The 24,113-nt window shown below is 37.7% G+C and overlaps 2 protein-coding genes across 2 annotated transcripts in view; one reads left to right on the top strand and one right to left on the bottom strand.

Moving 5' to 3' along the window:
- Positions 1-10,677, top strand: part of hpcal1 (hippocalcin-like 1) — a 25,469-nt gene extending 14,792 nt beyond the window's left edge. The window contains exons 2-4 of the mRNA XM_088324438.1: positions 565-1,015; positions 3,134-3,239; positions 9,267-10,677. Coding sequence (XP_088180564.1) covers positions 638-1,015; positions 3,134-3,239; positions 9,267-9,364 — 582 coding nt within the window. The 5' untranslated portion in view covers positions 565-637 and the 3' untranslated portion in view covers positions 9,365-10,677. The remainder of the gene's footprint in view (positions 1-564; positions 1,016-3,133; positions 3,240-9,266) is intronic.
- Positions 10,586-24,113, bottom strand: pdia6 (protein disulfide isomerase family A, member 6). Its single transcript, XM_088324437.1, has 13 exons — positions 23,971-24,113; positions 22,075-22,219; positions 21,902-21,959; positions 20,944-21,070; positions 20,350-20,456; positions 17,812-17,936; positions 17,624-17,738; positions 16,286-16,426; positions 16,134-16,218; positions 14,896-14,968; positions 14,652-14,810; positions 14,494-14,590; positions 10,586-11,037 (listed from the first exon to the last, which is right to left on the bottom strand). The coding sequence occupies exons 1-13, from the start codon at positions 23,987-23,989 to the stop codon at positions 10,963-10,965; spliced, it is 1,326 nt and encodes a 441-aa protein (XP_088180563.1). The 5' UTR covers positions 23,990-24,113; the 3' UTR covers positions 10,586-10,962.

Genomic DNA, 24,113 nt, shown 5'->3' with positions numbered 1-24,113 from the left:
CCTCAAAACATGCAAAATCGCGATGCAAGAGGATTGGATTTGCCGATCCCCAATTACCAGACCGTCAACAAGGATTTTGCAAGCACAGCAAAGCTGACAACTCTTCCAGACTGGTAAGAGAGCAGCCGATGGATTTCGTGGCTGTGTTAATGACGCTTTATAAGGTTCTCCTAAAGAAACCCCAAAACATGCAGAATTACGGTCTAAGAGGTTTAAGTTGGTGGATTACTGGACTGTCACCAAGGCTCTCGCTACCACAACAAAAACAGAAATGTTGTCCAGACTGGACAGAGAGCAGCTGATTAATTTCTAGGCTATGTTGATGACTCTCTGTAAGGTTTTACAAAAGAACCAGAATATGCAGAACCACGGTCTCAGAGGTCGGAGTTTGCTGACCCTTGATTACTGGGCCATTGCCAAGGCTCTCACTACCACAGCAGATATGTTAACGTACTGCAGACTGGGCAGAGAGCAGCCGACCATTTTCTCTTCAGTGTTGATGACCGTCCCCCGAAATTGTCCAATGCTAATTTCATGCTAATGAGATTTGTCTGTTTCTTAAAGGGAGCAGAAACCAAAACAGCAGAACTTTGGGAAAAATTTAAAAACAACGCAACTCTAGTGAGAGCACGGCATCATGGGAAAACAGAACAGCAAGCTCCGGCCCGAGGTCCTGAACGACCTGCGCGAGAACACAGAGTTCACCGACCACGAGCTGCAGGAATGGTATCGCGGCTTCCTCAAGGATTGCCCCACGGGCCACCTGACGGTAGAGGAGTTCAAGAAGATCTACGCCAACTTCTTCCCGTACGGCGACGCCTCAAAATTTGCCGAGCACGTCTTCCGCACCTTCGACACCAACGGCGATGCCACCATCGACTTCCGGGAGTTCATTATTGCTTTGAGCGTCACCTCGCGAGGCGGGTTGGAGCAGAAACTGCGCTGGGCCTTCAGCATGTACGACCTGGACGGGAACGGCTACATCAGCCGGGCTGAGATGCTGGAGATAGTCCAGGTGAGGAACACGGGGGGAATAATCAATGTTTTTCTATCCTATTTAATAGTACAAAAACAATTAAAGCAGGCTTGTCAGACTCAGTTGGACCACAGAAAATTATAGCATTTTTACAACTCTCTTTTCCTCAATAGAGGACAGGCAGGGTTGGGTAGGGTTACTTTAACTTGATTACTTTCAATTACTTTTGGATTACTCCAATACCAAATATGCTAACAAAAGACAAAAGAAACTAAATATGAATAAAATGACTAAATGTTGTGCAGGCTTGGGGAGTAACGGAATACACGGAAGGGCAAAAATGATGTTGGCAAGCTGTTTGGATTTATTTTCATTTTGTTTCTGTCGCATTTTATATTAGTTTTGCCGGAGATCAAAGAGATCAAAGCCAGGAGAGAAAGCTTACCACGTGTTGTGAGTCATCATTTTATTCATATTTAGTTTCTTTTGTCTTTTATTAGCATATTTGGTATTGGAGTCATCCAAAAGTAATTGAAAGTAATCAAGTTAAAGTAACCCTACCCGACCCTGAGGACAGGATAGGCTTAAATGTGATTAAAAACACTAGATAAAATAAAAAAGGAGTAAAAAAAAAATGTGAACAACACAGCGTCGGAAACACTCCAGTGCCTTGTAATGGTTCAGTCCATTTCAATCCTAGCGCTGATCTCGCCCCTAACCCTGCTCCTTTTTCACTCAGATAGTGTTGCTTGCGGCATAGTGGCAGAGTCTGTGGAGGCTCCGGTGTGACTTTGTTATGATCAACGGATATGAGTCCTCATTTTAGCTGCATTGAATTAAATGCAACAATGATCAACATAAAAATAAAAAACATGACCCAAGAAAAGGGGCATATACATTAAAACAAGAAATAATCTCTAAAATTGGAATTTTTGTCTTCCTTAAGTCAAAAAGAGGTTAAAAACGAGAGTAAATCAAGGAAAAAGTATTGAAACTGTGCACGATATTTTTAATGTAATAATAAAATAATCCATAAATTAGACAAAATTATCTGATTATTTTATTTTTCTCATCCAGAATGTTTATTCTTCTCATAAATTTTAAAACATTTGTGAAAATAAATGCACGATTTTATGATAAAGAAAAAAATCCAGAATTCAGGTAATTTGATAATTATTTTCTCAATTTAGCGCATGCTTTTTCTTTATTCTAATAAAATAAGAACTTCTGAAAATTATAACTATTTCAAGTAAGCAAATTGAAATGCAAGATGTTACGTATATGAATAAAAGTAATCCATAAATTAGGGAAAATATTTTGATAATTTTTGAAATTATTTGAGTATATTTCTTTATCCAACAAATTATATTCCTAAATAAGAAGTCCTGAAAAGAGTAACTATTAAAAGTAAGCAAGATTAAATGCAAGATATATTCAGTACAATAATATAATATGATAAAAATAATCCATACATGTTATTATAATTTGATAATTTTGCGCAAAGAACCAATAAACATAAACAAAATTAAATGCAAAGAATTTTTGGTAAAAAATAATATTCCATAAGTTTGAAAATAATGTGATAATATTGCTTTTTTTCATCCAAGCATATTTTTTCTAATAAAATAAAAACTCCCAAAAATATGAAGAAATATAAATAAGCAAAATAAATGCAATATATTTTCAATACAATAAAAATAATCCATAAATTAGGGAACATATTTTTTCCTATTTGTGCATTTTTTTTCATATTTTCTCAATGAATTAAGAACTCATATAAACTATTAAAGAAATTAGAAGAATGACATCGTTTTTTTTTTAAATGCTGATACAAGGGAAGCAACGTTCCTAACCCAAAAAGATGACTACTTGTACATATTTTGTATTATGCAGTAGAATATTCCAAGTTTGACCTAAAAAAAAAAAAATCAGAAAATAGTCAGGTTTTTTTTCCTCCTAAATTCACCACGATTGCCCTTTCTAAGGTTATATTTACTCCTTCAGCGCGGTGAGCAGAGCTGCCTACGGGGTCATATCAATATTGGCTTTAGCCTGTTGTGTTTGCCCGAAGGACTGCATCAGTTTTTTTCCCCCTGTTCTTGGTCCTCATCCAAGCAAGAAAAACCTTTTAGGAAAAACTAACTCGTTTTTCCGTAGGCCATTTATAAGATGGTGTCGTCAGTGATGAAGATGCCCGAGGACGAATCCACGCCGGAAAAACGTACCGATAAGATCTTCAGACAAATGGACATCGACAATGACGGTGAGACAAAAACGAGTTTAAATGCGAGGTTTTGTGGTCAAGTCATGTTTATTTGTGCCGCCCTTAATCACAAGGAGTCTCAAAGCGCCACATAGAACACAGATTATTGCAAACTACAGACTATTATGACACCATCCCCTGATCTAAAACCTACATGAGGGCAAGGAAAAACTCAAAAACCTCAGTCAAGTCATGTTTATTTGTGACGCCCTTAATCACAAAGAGTCTAAAAGGGCTGCACAGACCACAGATTATTGCAAACCACAGACTATTATGATACCATCCCCTGATCTAAGACATACATGAGGGCAAGGAAAAACTCAAAAACCTCAGTCAAGTAATGTTTATTTGTGACGCCCTTAATCACAAGGGGTCTCAAAGGGCTGCACAGACCACAGATTATTGCAAACTACAGACTATTATTACACCAACCCCTGATCTAACACCTACATGTGTAATGAAACGGACCGGGAATCAGGAAGTTGGAACTCATTTGCGTAGACGATCTGTCACTTTAATTGAGAAAGAAAAGTTGTCCAACACACAAACAGACCAAAAACAAAACAAAGCAGGCTCAAATGCAGGCAAAACTACAGACTAGGCATTTAACAGGATTAAACAGAACTTGCAGGAATCTCTCAGAATGTTACACCGAAGTGCAACAAAGTCCAACAAGCACAACAAGAATAAACAGGTACCAAACAGGCATGAACAGGTTTTCAACAAGGGTAAACAATGATATGGCCAAGGGCAGTTCCAAAAGGCGCGTTTAAGTACCCATAGGAGTAATCAGGAAAATGCGGGTCAGCCGGTGTCAAGGGGTGGGGCCAGCTGGGCACCATGACAACCGTGCAGGACATGACAACATGAGGGGAAGGAAAAACTCAAAAACCTGAACATAAGGAAAATGAAGAAACCTTGAGAAGGGACCGCACCTGCGGATCTCTTCTTGGCTCTTCGGATCACTAGTAGACCAGCATTTTCAGAGCGAAGGCTCCGGACCGGAACATAGGGGGAAATCAAATCTGAAAGATATGAGGGAGCAAGTCCATGCATGATTTTGTATACTACCAACAGAACCTTCAAATCACATCTTAAGCGGACAGGGAGCCAAAGCAGGTTAGCTAAAATCGGGGTCATGTGATCAAACTTCCTTGTCTTAATTAAAAGCCTCGCTGCAGCATTTTGTACTAGCTGAAGGCTCTTGTGGTCTGAGGAGACCAAACTTAGTACGTAGTTGACCATTTGTTGATAGTCTGAGTTATTGAACCCTTTTGGAACCTAAGCACATCAAAAATGTTTCTTGTTTTATTCTGAAAAGCTTGGAGGTACATTGTGTACTATTTGAGCACTAGATGGCACTGTATTGTCTAAGGAACATGTTTCTCGACCTAATATATTTTTAAATTTATAAAAATTAGCATTCGTAAGATAGTTCATGTATATTTGCCCATCATTCAAATATATATTTTTTTACTGGACGGAGCTACTAGGAGGCACTAAATATTACACACTGTCTCTTTATAAGTGCAGGATTTGAAAACCAAAGGCTGAAATTAGGACTTAAGACAGGAAATGGCAGCAGAATAACACGATTTGCGTGTATTTGTTAGACGAGATCGAGTAAACAAATTAAAAAATTAAATCATTTTTACATATTTTGAATATTTTGTATTAATTTATTTTTAAATATTATTTCACCTGTCTTGTTTTTTTAAATATTTTGTTCTTTTTGTTTGAATATATTTTTGGAGCATTTGAATACGTTTGAGTTTTTAAAAAAAAAAATTTTTTAAAGGTATATTTCAGAAAATTGTTTTGAATTTTTTAAGAATGCTTTATTACTTTTTCAGATAATTTTTTTCTGTGTGCCTTTTTTTCAACTTAGCATTATAATAATTTCAAGTCTTAATATTGAATATCTTTTTTTCTATTCTTATTTTTTATATCTTTTTGATATTGTTTTAATCCGTCTTGAAAAAATATTCAACAAGGTACATTGCGTAATATTTGACCACTTGGTGGCATTGTATTGTCCAAGGCAAAGGAAACAGTGCCAAATGAACCCAGCGTAGCAGCAAGATACCAGACAAACAGGGTAGCGGTATGGAATCCGCTTTGTAAAAGAAATAAAGATTTCTCAACCTCTGAATATTTATAAAAATTAACATTGGTATGACAGTTAGTGTATTTTTTTACTGAATGAAGGTTTCTTTGTACCACTAGGAAGCAATGAACATTACACACTGTCCCTTCAAGTTATCATGCTGTCTAAATTGACAGTATGAATATCAATTGTGGTCAGGTTATTCACTTTGGTTAATTTCTGCAATTATAGATTTTACTATATCTTTTAACTGAATAATCTGTTGTGGAGTACCACAGGGTTCTATCCTGGGTCCAAAGTTATTTAATTTATATATTAACAATATTTTTAATGATTCAAAACTATTGAAAATAGGAATATTTGCAGACGACACTAACATTTTCTATTCAAATGATAACTATATTGATTTGGTAACCTGTATTAATCGTGAACTAATTAACCTAAAAGTATGGAAGGATATAAATAAATTATCTTTAAATTTAAATAAAACCAAAGTAATATTCTTTGTTAATCGCAAGGCAAATCAAGATTTAGAAGTAAAAATGGATGGTGCTGCAATAGACGCTGTATCAGAAATTACGTTTTTAGGGGTCATAATAGACAATAAATTGAGCTGGAAAACACACATCAGACATATACAAACTAAAGTATCTAAAAGCATTTCAGTAATTAATAAATCCAAATTCATTTTAAACTATAATGCATTGTATTTATTATATTGTTCTCTAGTTCTGCGATACTTAACATATTGTGCAGAAGTCTGGGGCAATCATTACAAAAGTTCACTACAGCCCCATTTTATCCTCCAAAAACGTGCAATTAGAACCGTACACAGGGTAGGATATCGGGATCATACTAATATTTTATTCCTGCAGTCTAAATTATTAAAATTGGATGATTAAGTAAATGTTTTCACTTCACAACTGCTACTTAAGGTCAACAAAAACATAGTGCCAGAAAACATCCAAAAATTACTCACTCGGAAAGAGGGAAGTAAACACTTAAGGGGCTGTTGTAAATTCTAAATCCCAAAGGTGAGAACCACCAGGAAAAGTATGTGTGTGTCTGTGTGTGGAGTCAAACTTTGGAACAATTTACAAGACGAGATCAAACAAATTCAAATATTCACGTGTTCAAATTTAAATACAAAAAAAACATTACTGGCAGAATGCAAAGATGAAGAAAACGGAGTATGAGTGATACTAGAGATTGGAAATATTGCGATTATAACTATAGTTAACCTTGTTGTTATTGTTACTATTATTATATCATAACTGTTATTCTTGCTATTTTTATCATTGGTGTCACAATGATATTTAGTGACTAGTAGCGTTATAATGTTAATAGATGGGTACTAGGATGATTAGTGTATAAAATATGTGACTATTTTTTTGATTATGATTATTGATATCCGACCTATGTAATATGTATATCTGTGAGATTTTGTTACATTTAGACACATAAGAGGAGCTATCTGTAAAATGGAATTATGGGGGAAGATGAAGGGCTAGGGAAAATAAGCGTCTGCTTCTTACTACGCCTTTTCGAACATGTTATGTTAAATGGTAAAGCGCTTTTTCCAAGTCGATAAAGACCTCCCAAAACGCTTTACAATTTGCTTCACACTTACCCATTTACACACACACTCACACACCCATAGGGAGTCAGCTATGCAAGGCACATAATTTTTGTTGTTGAGCCATTGTTTTTGTCCTGTTTTTTATTTTATAATGTTTGAAATCAAGTTTTCATTCATTCATTCAACTGTTTTTTAAAGTTTAAAAAAAAAATATATATATATATATATATATATATATCCAGCGACCCTACTGAGGATAAGCGGTGCAGCTAATGGGATAGGATGGGATATATATATATATATATATATATATATATATATATATATATATATATATATATATATATATATATATATACAGTGGAACCTCGGTTTTCAAACGCCTCTCATATCGAAAAAATCGGTTCTCGACCAAAAATTTCGAGAAATACTTGCTTCCCTTTTCGTTAAAAAAATCGGAGTTCGAACGCCGGTACGCTAGGGGCGACGCTGAGCGGCGTACGAGTGTAGATTGCCCCCACCCCTCCTGAAGAACTGTTGTCACGGCAACGCGCACTCCTTTTCTGTTTTCGTTTTTCAAAAGCGGTGAAGGGAGTGTTTTAACCCCTAATTATGCCTCGGAAGAAGGTCGGTGCAAGCAGCAAAGTTGCTACAGGTGAAAAAAGAGGAGTAGTGCATACAACTATTGCATTTAAGAAGGAAATAATAGCAAAATTTGAAGGAAGTGTGCGAGATTCCCTTCTTTCAGGAATACAGCATGGCTTCTGCCGACCGGTAAGAAATCCTATTCATAATTATTTTCTTTATCCTTTAACCGCTCACCACTTGTTGTGGAGACCCAGATGCTAAATGACGTGTAAACGACCTGATTTTTTTATTTTTACACGTTCATGTTAGCGTAATCTTTCGTACGGAAGATTACGCTAACGCGAACGTACGATTAGCCTGGGTTAGCTTTACGTTAAATATTCAAGATAAACATTCAGGGTGTTGGAACGAATTAAAACAATTTTACATTACTTTTAATGGGAAAAAACAGCTTCGGTGATCGTACAAATCGGTTTTCGTACAAAGAAATGGAACGGATTCTGGTCGAGAACCGTCCTCGCTACTCCGCTGTTCCACGTTCGCGGGTTCAGAGCTTCGCGGGTCTAAAAAATAATAAAATAAAATAATTTTTAAAATTATTATTATTATTTTTTTAAGCATTTTTGAAAGGGCGTCGCTACTTCGCAGATTTTCACTTTTTGCGGGTTGTTTTGGTCCCCATTAATCGGGTCTAGAAAATAATAATAATAAAATCAAATAAAAAAAAATATTATTTTTTTTAAGCATTTTTGAAGGGGCGTCATTACTTCGCAGATTTTCACTTTTTGCGGGTTGTTTTGGTCCCCATTAATCGGGTCTAGAAAATAATAATAATAAAATCAAATAAAAAAAAATATATATTTTTTTAAGCATTTTTTAAGGGGCGTCGTTACTTCGCAGATTTTCACTTTTTGCGGGTTGTTTTGGTCCCCATTAATCGGGTATAAAAAAATAATAATAATAAAATCAAATTTAAAAAATTATTATTTTTTTTAAGCATTTTTGAAGGGGCGTCGCTACTTCGCGGATTTTCACTTTTCGCGGGTGGTTTTGGTCCGCATTAACCGCGATAACCGAGGGATTACTGTATTTTATTTTATTTTTTTCTGAAAAATGAAAAAATATATACATAAAATAAATACAAAATATCTGCTGGGACTAATATATATATATATTATATATATATATGATACTTAATCATCTTCATCAAACAAAATAAGTTATTCAACATTTTTCCCTGTTTACCTCATGAGCAGATCATATATAAAGCGGAAAAAAGTAATTTGCTGCCACCTACTGATACAGATGAATATTACATTTACTTCTCTGATCACGAGGAGAAAGCAAAGCTACTGAACAGCATGCCTTTTAGCAAAGATGAAATTGGCCAATTCCTGCGGCACACTCGACAATTTTGCTAAATGAGAGCGCCACCCGTTGGACAAACAGTAAGCTGCACCCTGAAACCTGCTTCTGTGCCCGGTGGTTTATTTTAAATCAATCAAAATACTTTATAAATCCTAACGCGTGCGTGTGTTTGTATGCGACGCAAATGATCCGAAACGGCTTCACCGATTTTTGTGAAAATGTACACAATTTTGCTTGAGGCCCCTGCAAGTGTTTTTAGCTAGGTTTCACCTATTAAAAAACAACAAAATACCTAACTGGCAGACAAATTGGGCACTGCAGCTCCTGACCACTCCAAACAGCCCAATCCAATCTTCTGTCGTCCGTATTTGCTTGTGATCAACAGGTCGTTTGTCCTTGGAGGAGTTCATCAAAGGCGCCAAGAGCGACCCGTCCATCGTCCGACTGCTGCAGTCCGACCAAGGCTCCTCTCGTCAGTTCTGAGGCACGTGCGCTACTCCACTATGTCATTGTTTACATGGGGGTTTTCCAATGCAATCTGCATCTAAATTACTTTTATTTCGGAGACCCCCTTTTTCATAATTATATTTTTGGTGGCTTTTTGTCTCTGTGCAAAGTCTTTTATCATAAAATTGATGTTACTTAGTCAAGTGCCATACCATGTATTTATATTGACTGGATTCCTTATATGCCAAGTATTAAGAATTGACAATTATTGTGCATCACTTAAAAGGGACGGTGCGTATTATTTAGCGCCTACTAGTGGTATAATTTTTGGGGGAATATGAATAATAAGCAAAGATATGAACTATACTAGAGAGGTGCATACTTGGCATAACATGAAGCTCACTTTTTCTCCTTGTCTTGCTTTTTTCCTTCCATATTTTTACTTTTCATTTTTATCCTTCTTTTTCCCCATTTCCCTTCATTTTTTCCCCCTTTACTCTTTTACTTTTTGTCCCTTTTCTGTTATTTTTCCTGCCTTTTACATTCATTCATTATCTGCACCACTTACCCTCACAGTAGGGTCGCGGGGTGCTGGAGCCCATCCCAGCCATCTTCGGGCAGTTGGCAGGGAACACCCTGAACTGGTTGCCAGTCACAGGGACAGACAATTCACTTGCTCATTCACACCTAGGGACAATTTGGACCGTCCAATTAACAGGACATTGTATGTTGCATTGCATGTTTTTGGAATGTGGGAGGAAACCGAAGTGCCCGGAGGAAACCCATGCAAGCACGGGGAGAACATGCAAACTCCACACAGGAAGGTGCTGCCCTCCTCCTCCCTTTTTGCTTGTTCTAATTTCCCCTTTACTGTTCTTTATTCCATTATATTTGGTCTTCAATTTTTTATTATGTACCTTCCCCCCCTTAGTTTTTCTAATATTTTCCATGCTTTTACTTTATTTTCGCTTTTTTTTTGCAAAAAGAAAAAAAAGGTTTCTTTGCCTCTCCGTAGTTTGTTCATCCTTTAATTTTTTAGCACTCATTTTCCAGTAGCATTATACAATACAGCGATTTCTAGGGCTCAAATATTACACTCCGTCCCTTTAAATTTGAATTGACCACAACTGTGCTGCTCAGGATAGTTCTATGGCTTTTTCAACAATTTTGAAAAAAAAAAAAAAAAAAAAAAGGTGTATATGGCCTTAAGTATTGCATGCACTCTGTGATTATATAGTAACTCAAAGAGACTGCAGCTGTTTTTATGGTTTTATTATTGTAACAAATGTTTTCACACCATTGAAATAAAGTTTGTGTAAGAAAAATCTACACAAGAACCTGAAACCCCACCAACATTCTTCACTCATTATTTGGAAATCTGGCAGACGAATGGAAAAAAGAAAAAAAGCTTCCTCTCTTTTTGAATATGTTGGAATTGCAACTTTCAGGTTTTTGATAAGTGATCGACCCCTCCCCCGCCCTCTGTACCCTCCCTCCCCAACTTGTCCCTCTGGAGTATTTCAGTAACGGCGAACGACCGGACCTTCCGTTCGTCCATAGGAGAAGGAAGAATCGTCCGCGTCCGGAAGGGGCTTCACCTGGATCCATCCATGACCCCCCCCAAATTCTCAGCCTCATAACTCAATCTTCTTGTCGAAGTCATCATCCAGCTCCACGTCGCTCAGGTCGTATTCTTCCTCTTCGGGAAGCTGGCCATGGAAGTAAGTCACAATTAGTATGACAGGGCCTTGTAATATTGAAAATAATATTTCAGATTGGATAGAAAATTTTTAGATATGTAAAAAATGTTCCTAGTAGTATTTAAGAATATAATTTTTAGCTTGAAACCGCAAGATCCGATTTCCTTAGAAGACACTTTTGTTTAAAAGAGCTTTTTTACACTTGGCTGCCATCTCCTGGCTTCCACCAATCACTGCAGCCTCTCTAAGCTCCTCTCTAATGAGAGTGCAAGTACAATGCCTTTCTTAGATACGCTCAAATAAACTCAAACTAATGTGTTCCGTCCTGAAGAGATTTACTAAAAGTAAGATAAAAGACTCATGATTATCGATGTGATTCACCTGCGCCAGCTCATTTGCCCCCAACCGCCGCAGGTTCTGATTGGCTCCCCGTCCCTACTTAAACTCAGTCCTGTCTGTCCTCTGTTGTCAGTCCGTCTGCGAACCTCAGTGTATACCAGGCGAGACTTTTTCGACCCTGACTTCCGCCTGTCCCGTTTGTCTCCGGCTACGACCTGTTTTGATCCTGACCTCGTCTGCTCTCCCGTCCCGGCTTACGACCCCTTTTTGTTCCTGACTACATCTACTCTCCCGTTCTGGCTTATGACTTGTTTCTGACCACGCCTTGCTCTCCCAGTCCCGGCTACTGACCAGTTTTTCCGTACCCGACACTGCCATCGCTCGCTACGGAAGATCCACTTCCGTGTTCGGATCACAATCAGAGTACGAGAGCGACTTGCTTCCCACGTCCGGTGAACACGGATCGTCCCTTCCCCCTTTCCTTCAATAGAATTTGTGGTAAACGCTACGCAATTGGGTCCTGTTTCCGTTTTGGTCCTGACACAGACAGGCGCAGTGAAGAAAGAAAGATTAAAGGCTCTTTGAACTCAGTCGGGCATTGTTAACACTCACTTAATACATTCATTTAACTTCAATTTAATTGAACTTTCAACTTTTGAAGGACATCTCGAACAATGCCCGCCATCTTTAAAGGTTCACTGGAAACGTATTTAACTAACCTTTGTGTTTAAACCAAGTCATTTTCGTAGTTTTTAATAGAAGATAAGTAATGTATTACATAAATTGCTATAAACTGGCGTAGTAAATTACGAAGAAGTCGTATATGGTAGTCCTTTTTTTTTTTTATTGAAGACCGGGTGAAGTTTTCTCTCGACAATGCCAAATAAGATGTTTTTGGGCACTATTTGACGGAATTCTTCCCACTTTATGATATCAACAACAAATTATTTTACATATGATGAGATAACCGGCTATTGTTGTGAAGATATGCTGCTGGCTGAACTACTTCCCACAACTCCTTTCTCTTCATTCAGTTTAGAATCTCGTCTGCTTCGATACAATACTATATTTTTCTGGTGGTCCCAAGACTTGCATTGATGCTAAAGGGATAAGCAAAAACGTAATAACCATGGAACCAAACCAAGCTTACGATCATTAGAAGATACGAAGGCACACAAATCGCTTCCCCCGTTTTGCATCCACCAACTAACCCCACTACCTGCTCAACTATGGGGTAAATAAAACGTTTTTTTTTCTTTGCATGCATGTTCATTTAAAATGTTATTCAATCCTATAGACCACGGGTCTCCAACGTTGTACCCGGGGACACCAGGTAGTCCCCCTAAGAGCAATCTAGTAGCCAGCAGAACTGTTCTGAAAAGAGCTAATTAGTGATGGGTCAGTGATTGTCTAGGAAATTTGATTTTTACCTGACATGATTTTTAAAAACAAGGTTTTTGTGCTCGACTGTCTTTATTTTAACCCCATTTCAAATAATTACAACCTAGTGATAACATAAGACATGGTAACAACATAGTAATAACAACTTGCTATTTTAGAAATGCATTTGAAATCGGTAGCCCGAACTAATCAGTCCCAAAAAAGTAGGTATAAACGTATATTTTAAGTAATACTTTCCATATACCGTTGTTATTTTCAGGTTTGAATATGGAGTACAGAAGGCATTACCTAATTACCATAGGTTTCAATCCCCCGCTATACAGCTATTTCACTTTGAAATCCCCACATCAGAATCTATTCATGCTGTATCCAAGAGTGGACTGTAATTACTTCAGTACTGATGTTTTCATGAGGGTAGCAGGGGTTGGGATAGCACTAGCTAATTAGCATAAGTTTCTATCCCGTGCTATACAGCAAATACAACGGATTCAGGCCATAATCCCGGGTGGACTGCCATTTCTGGGGGTTCTGGGGCTTAAATAGCATCAATGTTCCCTCTAATCTTTCACGGGTCTGAGCGTTCACACAAAGTCGGTAAGCAACGCTTGAAACAACAGTGAGCAACAGCAATCCCAAGTGTGGCAACTAAGTCATTATCAAACATGTTCAAAACTTGACATCACGTTACATTTTGCTGAGTTTCCGGCAATGCAAAAAATGTTTTCACTTTTGAATGAATTGACTCATGTAATATTGCAAAGGTTGTTCGGCCTACAAACGTCATTTGTTTTTACAGCAATTCTTTCACAAGATTTCCATTTTTTTTCCTGGTATGTTTTGTTGCATAATACTAACATTTTTGGGGGCTTATTTAGTCGGTTGCACGATACAAAACTGTATTTGATCACATTTTGTAATGGAAGTACATTGTTGGCAACACGATTGACTTGATGGAATTGGAAATTATTTGAATGCACCACAAACTTTATTTTTACCTGTTGTTTTTTTCTCCTGTTTTTTTAAATTCCTTTTTAAAAATCTCATTGTGTTTTTTCCTAACTGTTTTGTTTCTATCTTTTTTCTGGCTTTTTTTCTGATTTTTTTCCTGCTCTTTTTTTCTTTTTATCTCCTTTTGTTTCTTCCCAGCTTTTCACAACTTTTTCATTATGGTATTTTTTTTCTTTTTTGCTCCATTTCCCCCCCTTCCTTTGTCATTTTGTGCATAATTTCTACATATTATTTGGTCATGTAGGGATTAAAGAAGCAAAAACAACCTGAAGAGCCGTTTAGGACCTGAAAGAGGCGGTCCTTTTTAGTGAGCTGAGCCGAAGAAGCCGGTTCTTGAATAACTCTACTGACTTTACTCAACTTCGTTCTACTTTGACATAGACTTCAAAATACCACATTTAGAACACAGAGTCAAGGCAACCCGTGTATTTTTACCTACTTGCATTGTGAATTTGACTTAATTCGCTTCTTAATTAGCAATTTTGAGCCCTGATTTGTGAGCTGGCTAGATTTTCTTGTGCGCGGAAAAGCTCTGGGTAGTGCGCAATTGCGCACACACGCAACTTAGAGGGAACATTGGATAGCATAAGCTAATTAGCATGGATTCTATTCCCTGCTATGCGGAAATTTCCCTTTGCAATCCCCGCGTGCTGTATCCCGGGGGTTTCCTGAATTCCCATCCCCGTAGTCTGTGAATCATTTTTCCGATTTCTTTACCTGTCCGTCTTTCCCGTCCCACGGCTCAACGTTGTGAATCTTTGGTATCACGCCGCCCGCCAACGCGGAAGTCGATCCTCGTCCGAAAGAAAGCTCCCTGCAAAACGCGACGAGTGCCATTGACAGATATAGACGTCCAAAATCGGATCGGTCCTCACCTGAGGAACTCGTGGATCCCGGTGTCGCTGAAGGAGCCCTTGAGCAAGGCGAATTTCATCTTACGCAGGTTGATCGCCGCCATGGCGGGGTAGCCAAAGCCCCCGATTCCTAGCGAGGCCTCCAGCTCCATCTGACTGCCCGCCTCCGCCCACATCCAGCTAGCAAAAAAAGGCAGGGACGGACACAAGTGTCACCGTCTCATTCAATCCCCCCAAAAAAAAAAATCGCTCCGTTTGTCCTTACCCCCACATCTTCTTCTTATACTTGTCAGCCATCTTGGCCATTACATCCAGGTAGCCGTTTCGACCGGATGCACCTGTACATAGAGATGTCTTGAAGTCAGAAAGCAGGGTTCGTACACCTTTTCCATAGCCAAATTCAAGCACTTTTCATGCAACTTCAAGGCCAATTTTAACATTTTTTTTTCAGTACCTTCAAAGAAAAACGCAGCGCTGAAAAGCAGAAAATAAATTAGCCAAATTTGGACTAATTTCAATGATATTGATTGCTCCGAAGCAGAGTGCATTCAACCTTTAAATTTTCAAAACTGCTTATCTCTTAGCAGTTACTTCCTCATGGCATGAGGCTCTTTAACTCCACCCGGGGGAGTAAAAGCCCACATTAAACCACACCCTCACATTGCATATTACCGTATTTTTATTACAGTGTGTATTTTATGTATATTTAAATAGTCTATATCAACACGTTACATTGGGTATTTATGCATTATATTCCTTTTACTTTATTATTGTTTTATTTTCAACACAAGGATACTGCTGGAAGTGTGAATTTACCAACGGGGATGAAAAAAGTATCTATCTACCTATCTAATCTTTAGCAATTTGTTTAACTTATTTTAAATTTTTTGCGTGTTTTCAAAGAATCCGAGTATAAATTAGTTAAAATATAATTATGAGTAGTTTTATGCATTTTATCATTTATAACACAGAAGAGTTAATATTTCAATTTTGTTTCACCCTTTTAGGGTATTGGTCGACTTCAAATCTATTCAGTGTGTAAAAAGTTAATATTGTGTAGTATTCTACAATATTTTTGAAGATCTGTGAATACTTTAAGTTATATTTCATGTGTTTTTCCAGGAATCCCCTGCAAAACATAAAATTACTCAATAAATTTGTGCATAATGTTTAGTATAGCTTGAGATGGCTCTTCTCAGTGAGCCGAGCCAAAAACCAGTTTTCTAAATAGAGCTGTCCTCTTGGGTGCGACCAGCAGTGGTGCTTCACATGACAACGCCATAATAACTAGCCTATAAGCATGTCAGTGTCATTTTCACGCATTACCCCCCATATTTTCTTCTTTTTTGCGTGGTCTAGAGTCAGTCTGCCAAGAAACATGGCAATGGCAACAATTTCAAGCACGTCACCCAAAAATTCAAGCATTTTCAAGGATTTCAAGCACCAGCACAAACCCTTGAGACAAAAAGAACCAACTGAAATAAAATCTGTGTTGACACCCACCTGTGTCCAAAATGTGGGGCAGGATCCCAATAATGCACAGCTGACTGTCCTCACAAGTCTTCTTTAGGACGTCTTCGTTAAGGATCTGGAGACAAACAATTCGGTTAATTTTCAGTTCCGGTGGATGACGTCGACTGTCGGTGCCGACTGACCTCCAGTAACTCGGGAGGGGGGGCGTTATCGGAAAACAAATCCAAGGCCCTCCCGATGATGTCGCCACGGGAACGCCCTCCCTGGTAGTCTTCAGGCTCCTCCCCTTTGCGGAAGATCTTGATCGTGGGGAAACCGCGGATCTAGGGGTGGAGATTCTAAAAGTGAGTTTGTTTGAGGCAGTTTTGTTTTTTGGCAACAATTAATTTAGAATAAATAGAAAAAAAATAAAATAGAACATTGAAAAAATGAATGTAAAACAAATTTTAAAAAATATATATATTTTGTATTATTAAACACATTTGAAAATGAAATAAAATACGATATATGTGATATTTATAATAGAATTGAATGACTAAATAAATTTAAACATAATACAAAAGTGGAAAACATTTCAAAACAAATGCATAAGCTATCAAACAAATATAAAAGTATATTTTAAATATAAAATAAATTACTTGAGAAAATATAAAAAAAAAAAAAAAAAAAAATAACACAATTAAAAATAACACATTTAAAAAAAAAAAAGCAATTATATGAGTTTTTTTCAAATGAAAAATAGAATTCAATGACATATTATATTCAAACATATGATAAATTAAACAAATAAAATAAAATAACAATTTTGAAACAAATACATAAATCTATCAAACAATATAAAAAGAATATTTTAAATATAAAATAAATGACTTGAGAAAATATTTAAAAAAAATAAAAATAACACAATTAAAAATAAATAACACATTAAAAAAAATGCAAAAATAGAATTCAATGACATATTATATTTAAACATATGATAAAAAAATTAAAATAAAATAACAATTTTGAAACAAATACATAAAGCTATCAAACAAATATAAAAAGAATATTTAAAAAATAAAATAAATGTAAAATAAATTACTTGAGAAAATATTTTAAAAATATATATTTAAAATGAAATACATAAAATGCAATTAGAATACGAAAAATTAATACAATAAAATTAAATATAGGATGTAAAATGTTTATAATAACTACTAAATTCAAAATTGGATTAAAAAACATTAAATATATAACTATGAACAGAATATATTTACAAAATAAATGATAAAATACATGAAATAAATCTACAAAATTGATTGAAAATAAAATATTTTTAAAAAGATATAACATTAAATTAAAATAGAAAAAAATATTAAAAATACAAGAAACATTTTAAAAAAAAATGTACATAGGTATTAATAAAACGTTTCAGAAATAAAACACGTACAATGTAAAATACAACATGTAAAATAAAATCCAAATAAAAAATAAACAGAAAAGAAAAACAATAATAACTAAATGTAGAATTTTCTATTTACCCCATAGCGGCTGGACACCGCCTGATGTACAGTAGCATCCACAGCCCCCAGACGGACTTTGCCCTTGGTCTGTTCTTTCACCGCCGATGCTGCCGCTGCCCACTCGGGTTCCAAGCTGAAAACAGAATCATTTCAGTACGACAGCCTCCTTCGCCATTACCTCCAAACTAAAATCGTCTCCGACTCACTTCTTGCAGTGTCCGCACCAAGGCGCGAAGAACTCCACCATCCACACCTCATCGCTGTCCAGCACCATCTTGTCGAAATTGTCGTCAGTCAGCTCCACCACGTCTTTTTTACTGCCACCGTCACTCTGCCCGAAAGGAGGAACATCTCACTCAACTCCCTTTTTAAGCGCCAAATCTCCTTACTGGTACCCAGTATGAATGTACATATTTACAAAGAGTATCTGTTATAATAACCATAATTCTCATGGGTGCTTATGGTGAGAACGTCTGGAGCTTTGAATGTGTCCCGAATGCGATAGAGTGCGTTCCCTTTTCGCTGCGCATTTTTTGGGGCGACGCCCAAAGCTCAGATGTTCAACACTGGCTTTTATAGTGTTCTCAAATCAAATTAAGATAGCTCGTGAAGGTCGTCCGCCCCGGCAATAACGTCATCTCAAGACCTTCACCAGGTGCCTCCATACTTATTACCGTAAATTCCGGACTATAAGCCGCTACTTTTTTCCCTAACTTTCAACCCTGTGGCTTATTCAGTGATGCGGCCAATTTATGTCATTTTTCTAACGGCCGCCAGCGGCGCTCGAGTGTTACTACCATTAACTGCCCTGTCACAGGCACCGTTTGGGATGAAAGCTATATTATTATTTTTAAAGCTTTGAAAACTCTCTCGGTGTACCGTCTTTCTTTGTAAATATGTGTAATCCATGAATAATATGTATTTGCAACCCTATATTTTTGTAATGTATTTATTTTAGACACTTATTCTGATATGTTTTGCACGGGTGAATGAAAAAGGAGGGGCGGAACAAACGCGGGGTGCCGAGTTTAAGTGGGGACTGCTAAAGGTGAGGGACAGACAAGGAAAGAAGAGGGGGTAAAAAGTTGGTTAAAGAAAAAGGAGTTGCGTGAGTAAATGTGTTCATCTGATATATTTTTCCCACCCTTACCTTTGGAAATACACACTTTTCCTTGGATTACTTTCAACGGGACCCGGACTCTGCAGGTCTGCATCAAACCTTAAGTACCGAGTATCATTTTGCCGGCTGTGATTTTTGGACTGTGGACTTTAATGAAGGGCATTTAGTTTCAATCGCGGGACTTGAAGTCGGGTTAATTTTGTGTTTGTGTTGCATCTTTAAATGTGGGCGCATGCGGCTTATATACAGGTGCGGCTTGTGTATGTACAAAATCGGTTTTCCTCTTAAAATGTGGTGGGTGCGGCTTATAATCAGGTGCCCTCTGTAGTCCGGAATTTACGGTAGTTATCCACATTTCACAACACTGTTTTGTGGTGTGTTATCCATCATATAAAGTATCTTTGGACCTGCTGCGAGAGCGGGTCCGCCCACAGGCAGGAGGACCATCCGGTGCTAGTGTTCTAGACTGTGCATTAAAAATAAATAGAAGCTCGGGCCTGGTGCCTTGAGCATCAAGATCCCACTTGTCTGCCCCAACTATGAGTTGTGCAGGACATGCCTGTTTTATGTTCTTATTAAAATGTATTTATTTAGTTTTTGTTTAGTTTTCTCCCTCCTCACCTCAAATACACTTCATTCCGTTGCTTATAAATTTAGAATTAGACTTGTCATATATATCAACCATTGTGATACATTGTATGTTACGGGGATTAGTCGTGGCACTCCAGGGTAAAACATGTAATACTGTATAACGACTTTGAAGAGAAAAATACCTGAACCAATAATTTTTGCAAGATGTGTTTTTACAGTTTTGTGCATTTGTTTAGGGTTGTGATGGCCCTTGGGAAAAAGGGGTCTCTGAGCCAGTTTGTCTTAGTTTTAAGGAACCTGTAGCTCATACCAGAGGGCAACAGGTGAAACAGGTGGTGGCAGGGATGGGAATTGTCTTTTAGGATGAAAATGGCTCTGCTACAGTATCGCAACATCTGGGCAGAGTGCAGCCGATGATCTTTAGGCCGGTGTTGATTACTACCTGTTTTTCCTGTCCATCGTAGTAGCAAAAGAAATCCAGTGTGGATCATGTATTTTTTAGATCCACAAAATTATATAGGCATTTTGTCAAGACTTATTTTTAGATCTTGATTATATCTGGAATGTATTTGTGGACCTGAACAATAGGTTTAGTAAATATTTTTGAGACAAATCAGTCCATATAGGTAAAATGAGAGTAATATGTGGAATAAGTACATTTTCAGTTGCAGGAAGTTCTTTCCATTACAATTTACCACTGGGAAACACTACCGTATTTTTTGTAATAATAAATGTCCATTATTGATAATAGTAGTACAAATACACATTTCATAGTGCCCTGCTTAGGTCAAGCATGCACCTGTCCCATAGAGGGCCATGATGCTTCATAGGAAAATGCCGTAAAAACTAATGCCGGCTGCCGTAAATCACGAGGAAAGAAGAAACGCAATGTCGCTGCATTTTTAAGCAGACTTGTCAAGAAACATGGCAAAAATGTTCAAGAATTGGAAAACAGTTCCCCCAAAATGAAAGCACTTTTCAATACTTCGAGCATTTTTAAAGGATTTCAAGCCCCCGTACGAACCCCGCATACCTGTTGGCTGTACCCAGAACCGCTGGATTTTCCGCCGAGTCGTTCCTTGACCAAAGTGCGCAGCGCGTTCATGGCGCTGTCCACGATGGCCTGGCTTGTTCGCCCACCTAAGGACAATATCGTCTTTTATTTCTCATGGCCAAATTCAAGCACTTTCAAGGCCAATTTTCTATTTTTCTTTGCAGCATGCTGTGCGTGGATTTATTCCACATTCCAACCATGTTTTGTAATTTTCGTTATCGAATAATCCTTCATTTAATCTACAACTTCCCGGCATCTGGGTGTGATTTACCCGTTCTGATGCATATTCTCTCATGCACCAATAGGGGGGCTATGAAGCGTCATATGACAACCCTATCCAAAGCAATGCAATCCCAGCGGCGTCATTTTTAAGCCGACTTTATCATTCTATTTTTTTATATTTCTTTGTTTAATGCGAAGCAGATTACCAAGAAAACATACAAGAATTTCAAGCACTTCACGAAATGTAAACATTTTCCTGATCTTGAAAACACTCAAATTCAAGTGTTTAAGGATTTCAAGCACTCATACAAACGCTGATTTCCAAATATAATTTTTGGAAAAAACATTTACCTTGATACTGCTCTGGTTTGTTCTTATTGGCGCCAAAGATCTTAATAGTGGGAAAGCCGGAAATCCCGTATTGGCCTCCCAAAGATTTGTGTTGGTCCGCGTCCACGGCGCCCACCTTTACGATACCCTGAAAAAAATACACAAAGAGTTAATTAGATACAGCGACCCCCTCCTTACGACGCTTTCACCATATGGTGTGGAATAAGAGTAATCAGTCGTAAAATAGTAGATCTTTGTAGAAGAGAATATACAAAATCTAAGCTGATACAAGGCTGCCCTCTAGTGGCCATTTCACTATACAACACTAGGAGTTTTACAAATTAAAAGACAAGAAAACTGGAACAAATTTGAGAACAATCACTTACTTTATGGTGATAAATAAAATGTTTTGAACCCCTCTTTACAGCATTCCCCCGCTAAACGACATTGACGAATCACTTTGCATGCACAAAACTTATCAAATTCAAATGTTGTGCTTATGTAGAGTTATGTCTCCAAGAAGTCCACATCATAAAATGCTTGTCTGCCAATTGTTTTCATCACTACGTTATAAAGATGCCTAAACTCTATTGGCTGAACTACTTCCCATAATGCCTCTCTCTTCATATAATTTACATGCAAGTCTGTGATACAATACTGTGTATTTATACTGTATTTAACCCTATGGGTTCCAAGGCTTGAGGTGATGATAAAACATAACCATGAAAACAAAGCTCGCATTTACCTAGACATTCGAAGAAGGCACACAAATTACATGGCTGTAACCGGTTGATTGAATAATTAAAAATGAGGAGGCAATTAAGGGAAATCTATTTTTAATCGGCTTTTGCCGTTTCAGAGCTAATTCGTTACTATCCCCCAGTATAAGGCAGTTTCACTTTGCGATCCCCACCTCAGAACGGATCCATGCCGTATCCTGAGGTCTACTCACTCACTTTTAAAAATAATTTGTGTTTACCTTCAAGGCTGTGGCCGCCTTCTTCCAGTCCGGCGTCAAATTTTGACAGTGGCCACACCTGAAAAGGACAACGTATGTAAACATGACACAAACATGATGATGAAATGATGATATATGGTTGGCGGGGGCACCCCAAGGCTCTTGTTTAAGCCCACTGAAGATGTGCCACTTACCAGGGAGCGTAAAACTCGACCAGCCAAAGACTGTCGCTCTGGATGACTTCTTTGTTGAAGTTGGAAGGGGTCAGTTCGACCACATCGTCGCTGGGGGAGTAAAAAGCTCGAGTCCCCACAAAAAGGGAGCAGCCCAGCAATGCTCCTGCACACATATTCGTCATATTTACTGATACTTAAAATTGCAACTTGTTTTAAAAGGTACATTGTGTAATATTTAACCACTAGATGGCATTGTATTGTCCAAAAAACAGTGCTGAAGGCACAGTGTAGCAGCAGGATGCCAGACAAACATGGCAGCGACTACTAAGTATACACAAATTTTCTTAAGCTGTAAGTGGTTATCAAAATTGGTACAGTGGAACCTCGGTTTTGGAACGCTTCTCAGTTCGAACAAATCGGAGTGCGACCAAAAATTTCGAGAAATTCTTGCGTCGCTGTTTGGTCAAAAAAATCGGAGTTCGAACGCGGGTAATGCGTGAGTGCGTACGCTAGGGTGCGATGCTGAGCGGCGTACGGGTGTAGATCGCTCTTTTCGTGACCAACTGTTATGCCTCCGAAGAAAGTCAGTGCAAGCAGCAAAGTTGCTACAGGTGAAAAAAAGAGAAGTAGTGCGTACAACTATTGCATTTAAGAAAGAAATAATAGCAAAATATGAAGGAGGTGTGCGAGTGTCTGATCCTCTCCCCACCGTCTACCTGCGCCTTCTGCTGACCACCACAAAGGTAAGAAATCAAATGCATAATTCTTTTCTTTATCCTTTTTTTTATACGTTCGTGTTAGCGTAATCTTTCGTACGGAAGATTACGATAATGCAAATGTACGATTAGCCTGGGTTAGCTTTATGTTCACGTTAAACATTCAAGGTAAACATTCAGGGTGTTGGAACGGATTAAAACGATTTACATTATTTTTAATGGGAAAAATGATTTCGGTGATCGAACAAATCGGTTTTCGAACAGGGTTCTGGAACGGATTATGGTCGAGAACCGAGGTTCTACTGTATATTGTATTATGTTTGTTTTTTTACTGAATGAAGACTTTTGTACCACTAGGAGGCACTAAATATTACATACTATCCCTTTCTACACACCATTTTATATTACAGCTTATTGGTCTCAAGTGTATGGATTATTTAAAGGGACAGTGTGCATTAGCGGTAAATAAAACTTCTTTCATTATAATCAGACATATCCATCCATTATCTTCACCACTTATCCTCAGTAGGGTCGCGGGGATGCTGGAGCCCATCTCAGCTAATCAGACATATATTGATCAAAATAATAAACTACTTGAACCATTATAGAAATTTGCATTATTATACAAACTCTTAGGACAAGAATTTTGTAATTATTTAACCAAACATGGGGCTTACCTAGAGGGAGCAGGCATGATTGTAGGCCATCTTGCTGCTAGGACTACCCAAAAAACACCCATACTTTATGTGTGTTGCTTTTGTTTTTCCTTTCTATGTTTTCCCCTTTTCAACTTATGTATTTTTCCTACTTTCTCTTTATGTTCAAAATCTATGTTCTCTTATTTGCAGTCTCCCTTTACCACTATTTTCTCATAATTGTCCGCTACCTGCTGGTAAGAGTAGAAAAAAGCTAGGGGGGAATAGTGCAAGAGAAAAATGTTGCGTTTTGAGCACTTTGAGACTCCGTAGTTTGCATTCTTCCTTGTGCTTTTTAGCTCTCGTTTTCAGTTGCACTGCACATCAAAGAGACACCCAGTGGTCAAATATAACACACTGTCCCTTTAAAAAACCCGACATATCAGTGTTGAATTTAAAACCGCCTTAAGAAAACGAACGATGCAATTGTTATTCACGCTAGCCACAAGCATAACTGTACGGATAATACATTGTAAATGAACCGAAATAATCATTTCACTTACCAATGAGTAATTGTTTCATTATTTTAGTAGCGCCGAATTCTTCCCCGGTAGCAGAAGAGACGAGCACTTCTTTTTGCAGCCGCCTGAAATAAAAAAGAATGGAGGAGCTTCACCGTGGCCCGCGCCGATTGGCTAAATTTCAC

Source organism: Urocampus carinirostris, chromosome 20 (assembly GCF_059441175.1).
Source record: "Urocampus carinirostris isolate Australia breed hairy pipefish chromosome 20, RoL_Ucar_1.0, whole genome shotgun sequence".
Taxonomy (NCBI): domain Eukaryota; kingdom Metazoa; phylum Chordata; class Actinopteri; order Syngnathiformes; family Syngnathidae; genus Urocampus; species Urocampus carinirostris.
The sequence above is the reverse complement of the archived record's forward strand: the minus strand, read 5'-3'. Positions and strand labels throughout refer to the sequence as shown.

Coding starts and splice junctions, on each gene's coding strand:
- pdia6 (XM_088324437.1), bottom strand. Junction 20,457..20,943: donor CAAACCAGAGCAGTATCAAG/GTAAATGTTTTT, acceptor TATTGTCCTTAG/GTGGGCGAACAAGCCAGGCC. Junction 14,591..14,651: donor GGGATCCACGAGTTCCTCAG/GTGAGGACCGAT, acceptor CGCGTTTTGCAG/GGAGCTTTCTTTCGGACGAG.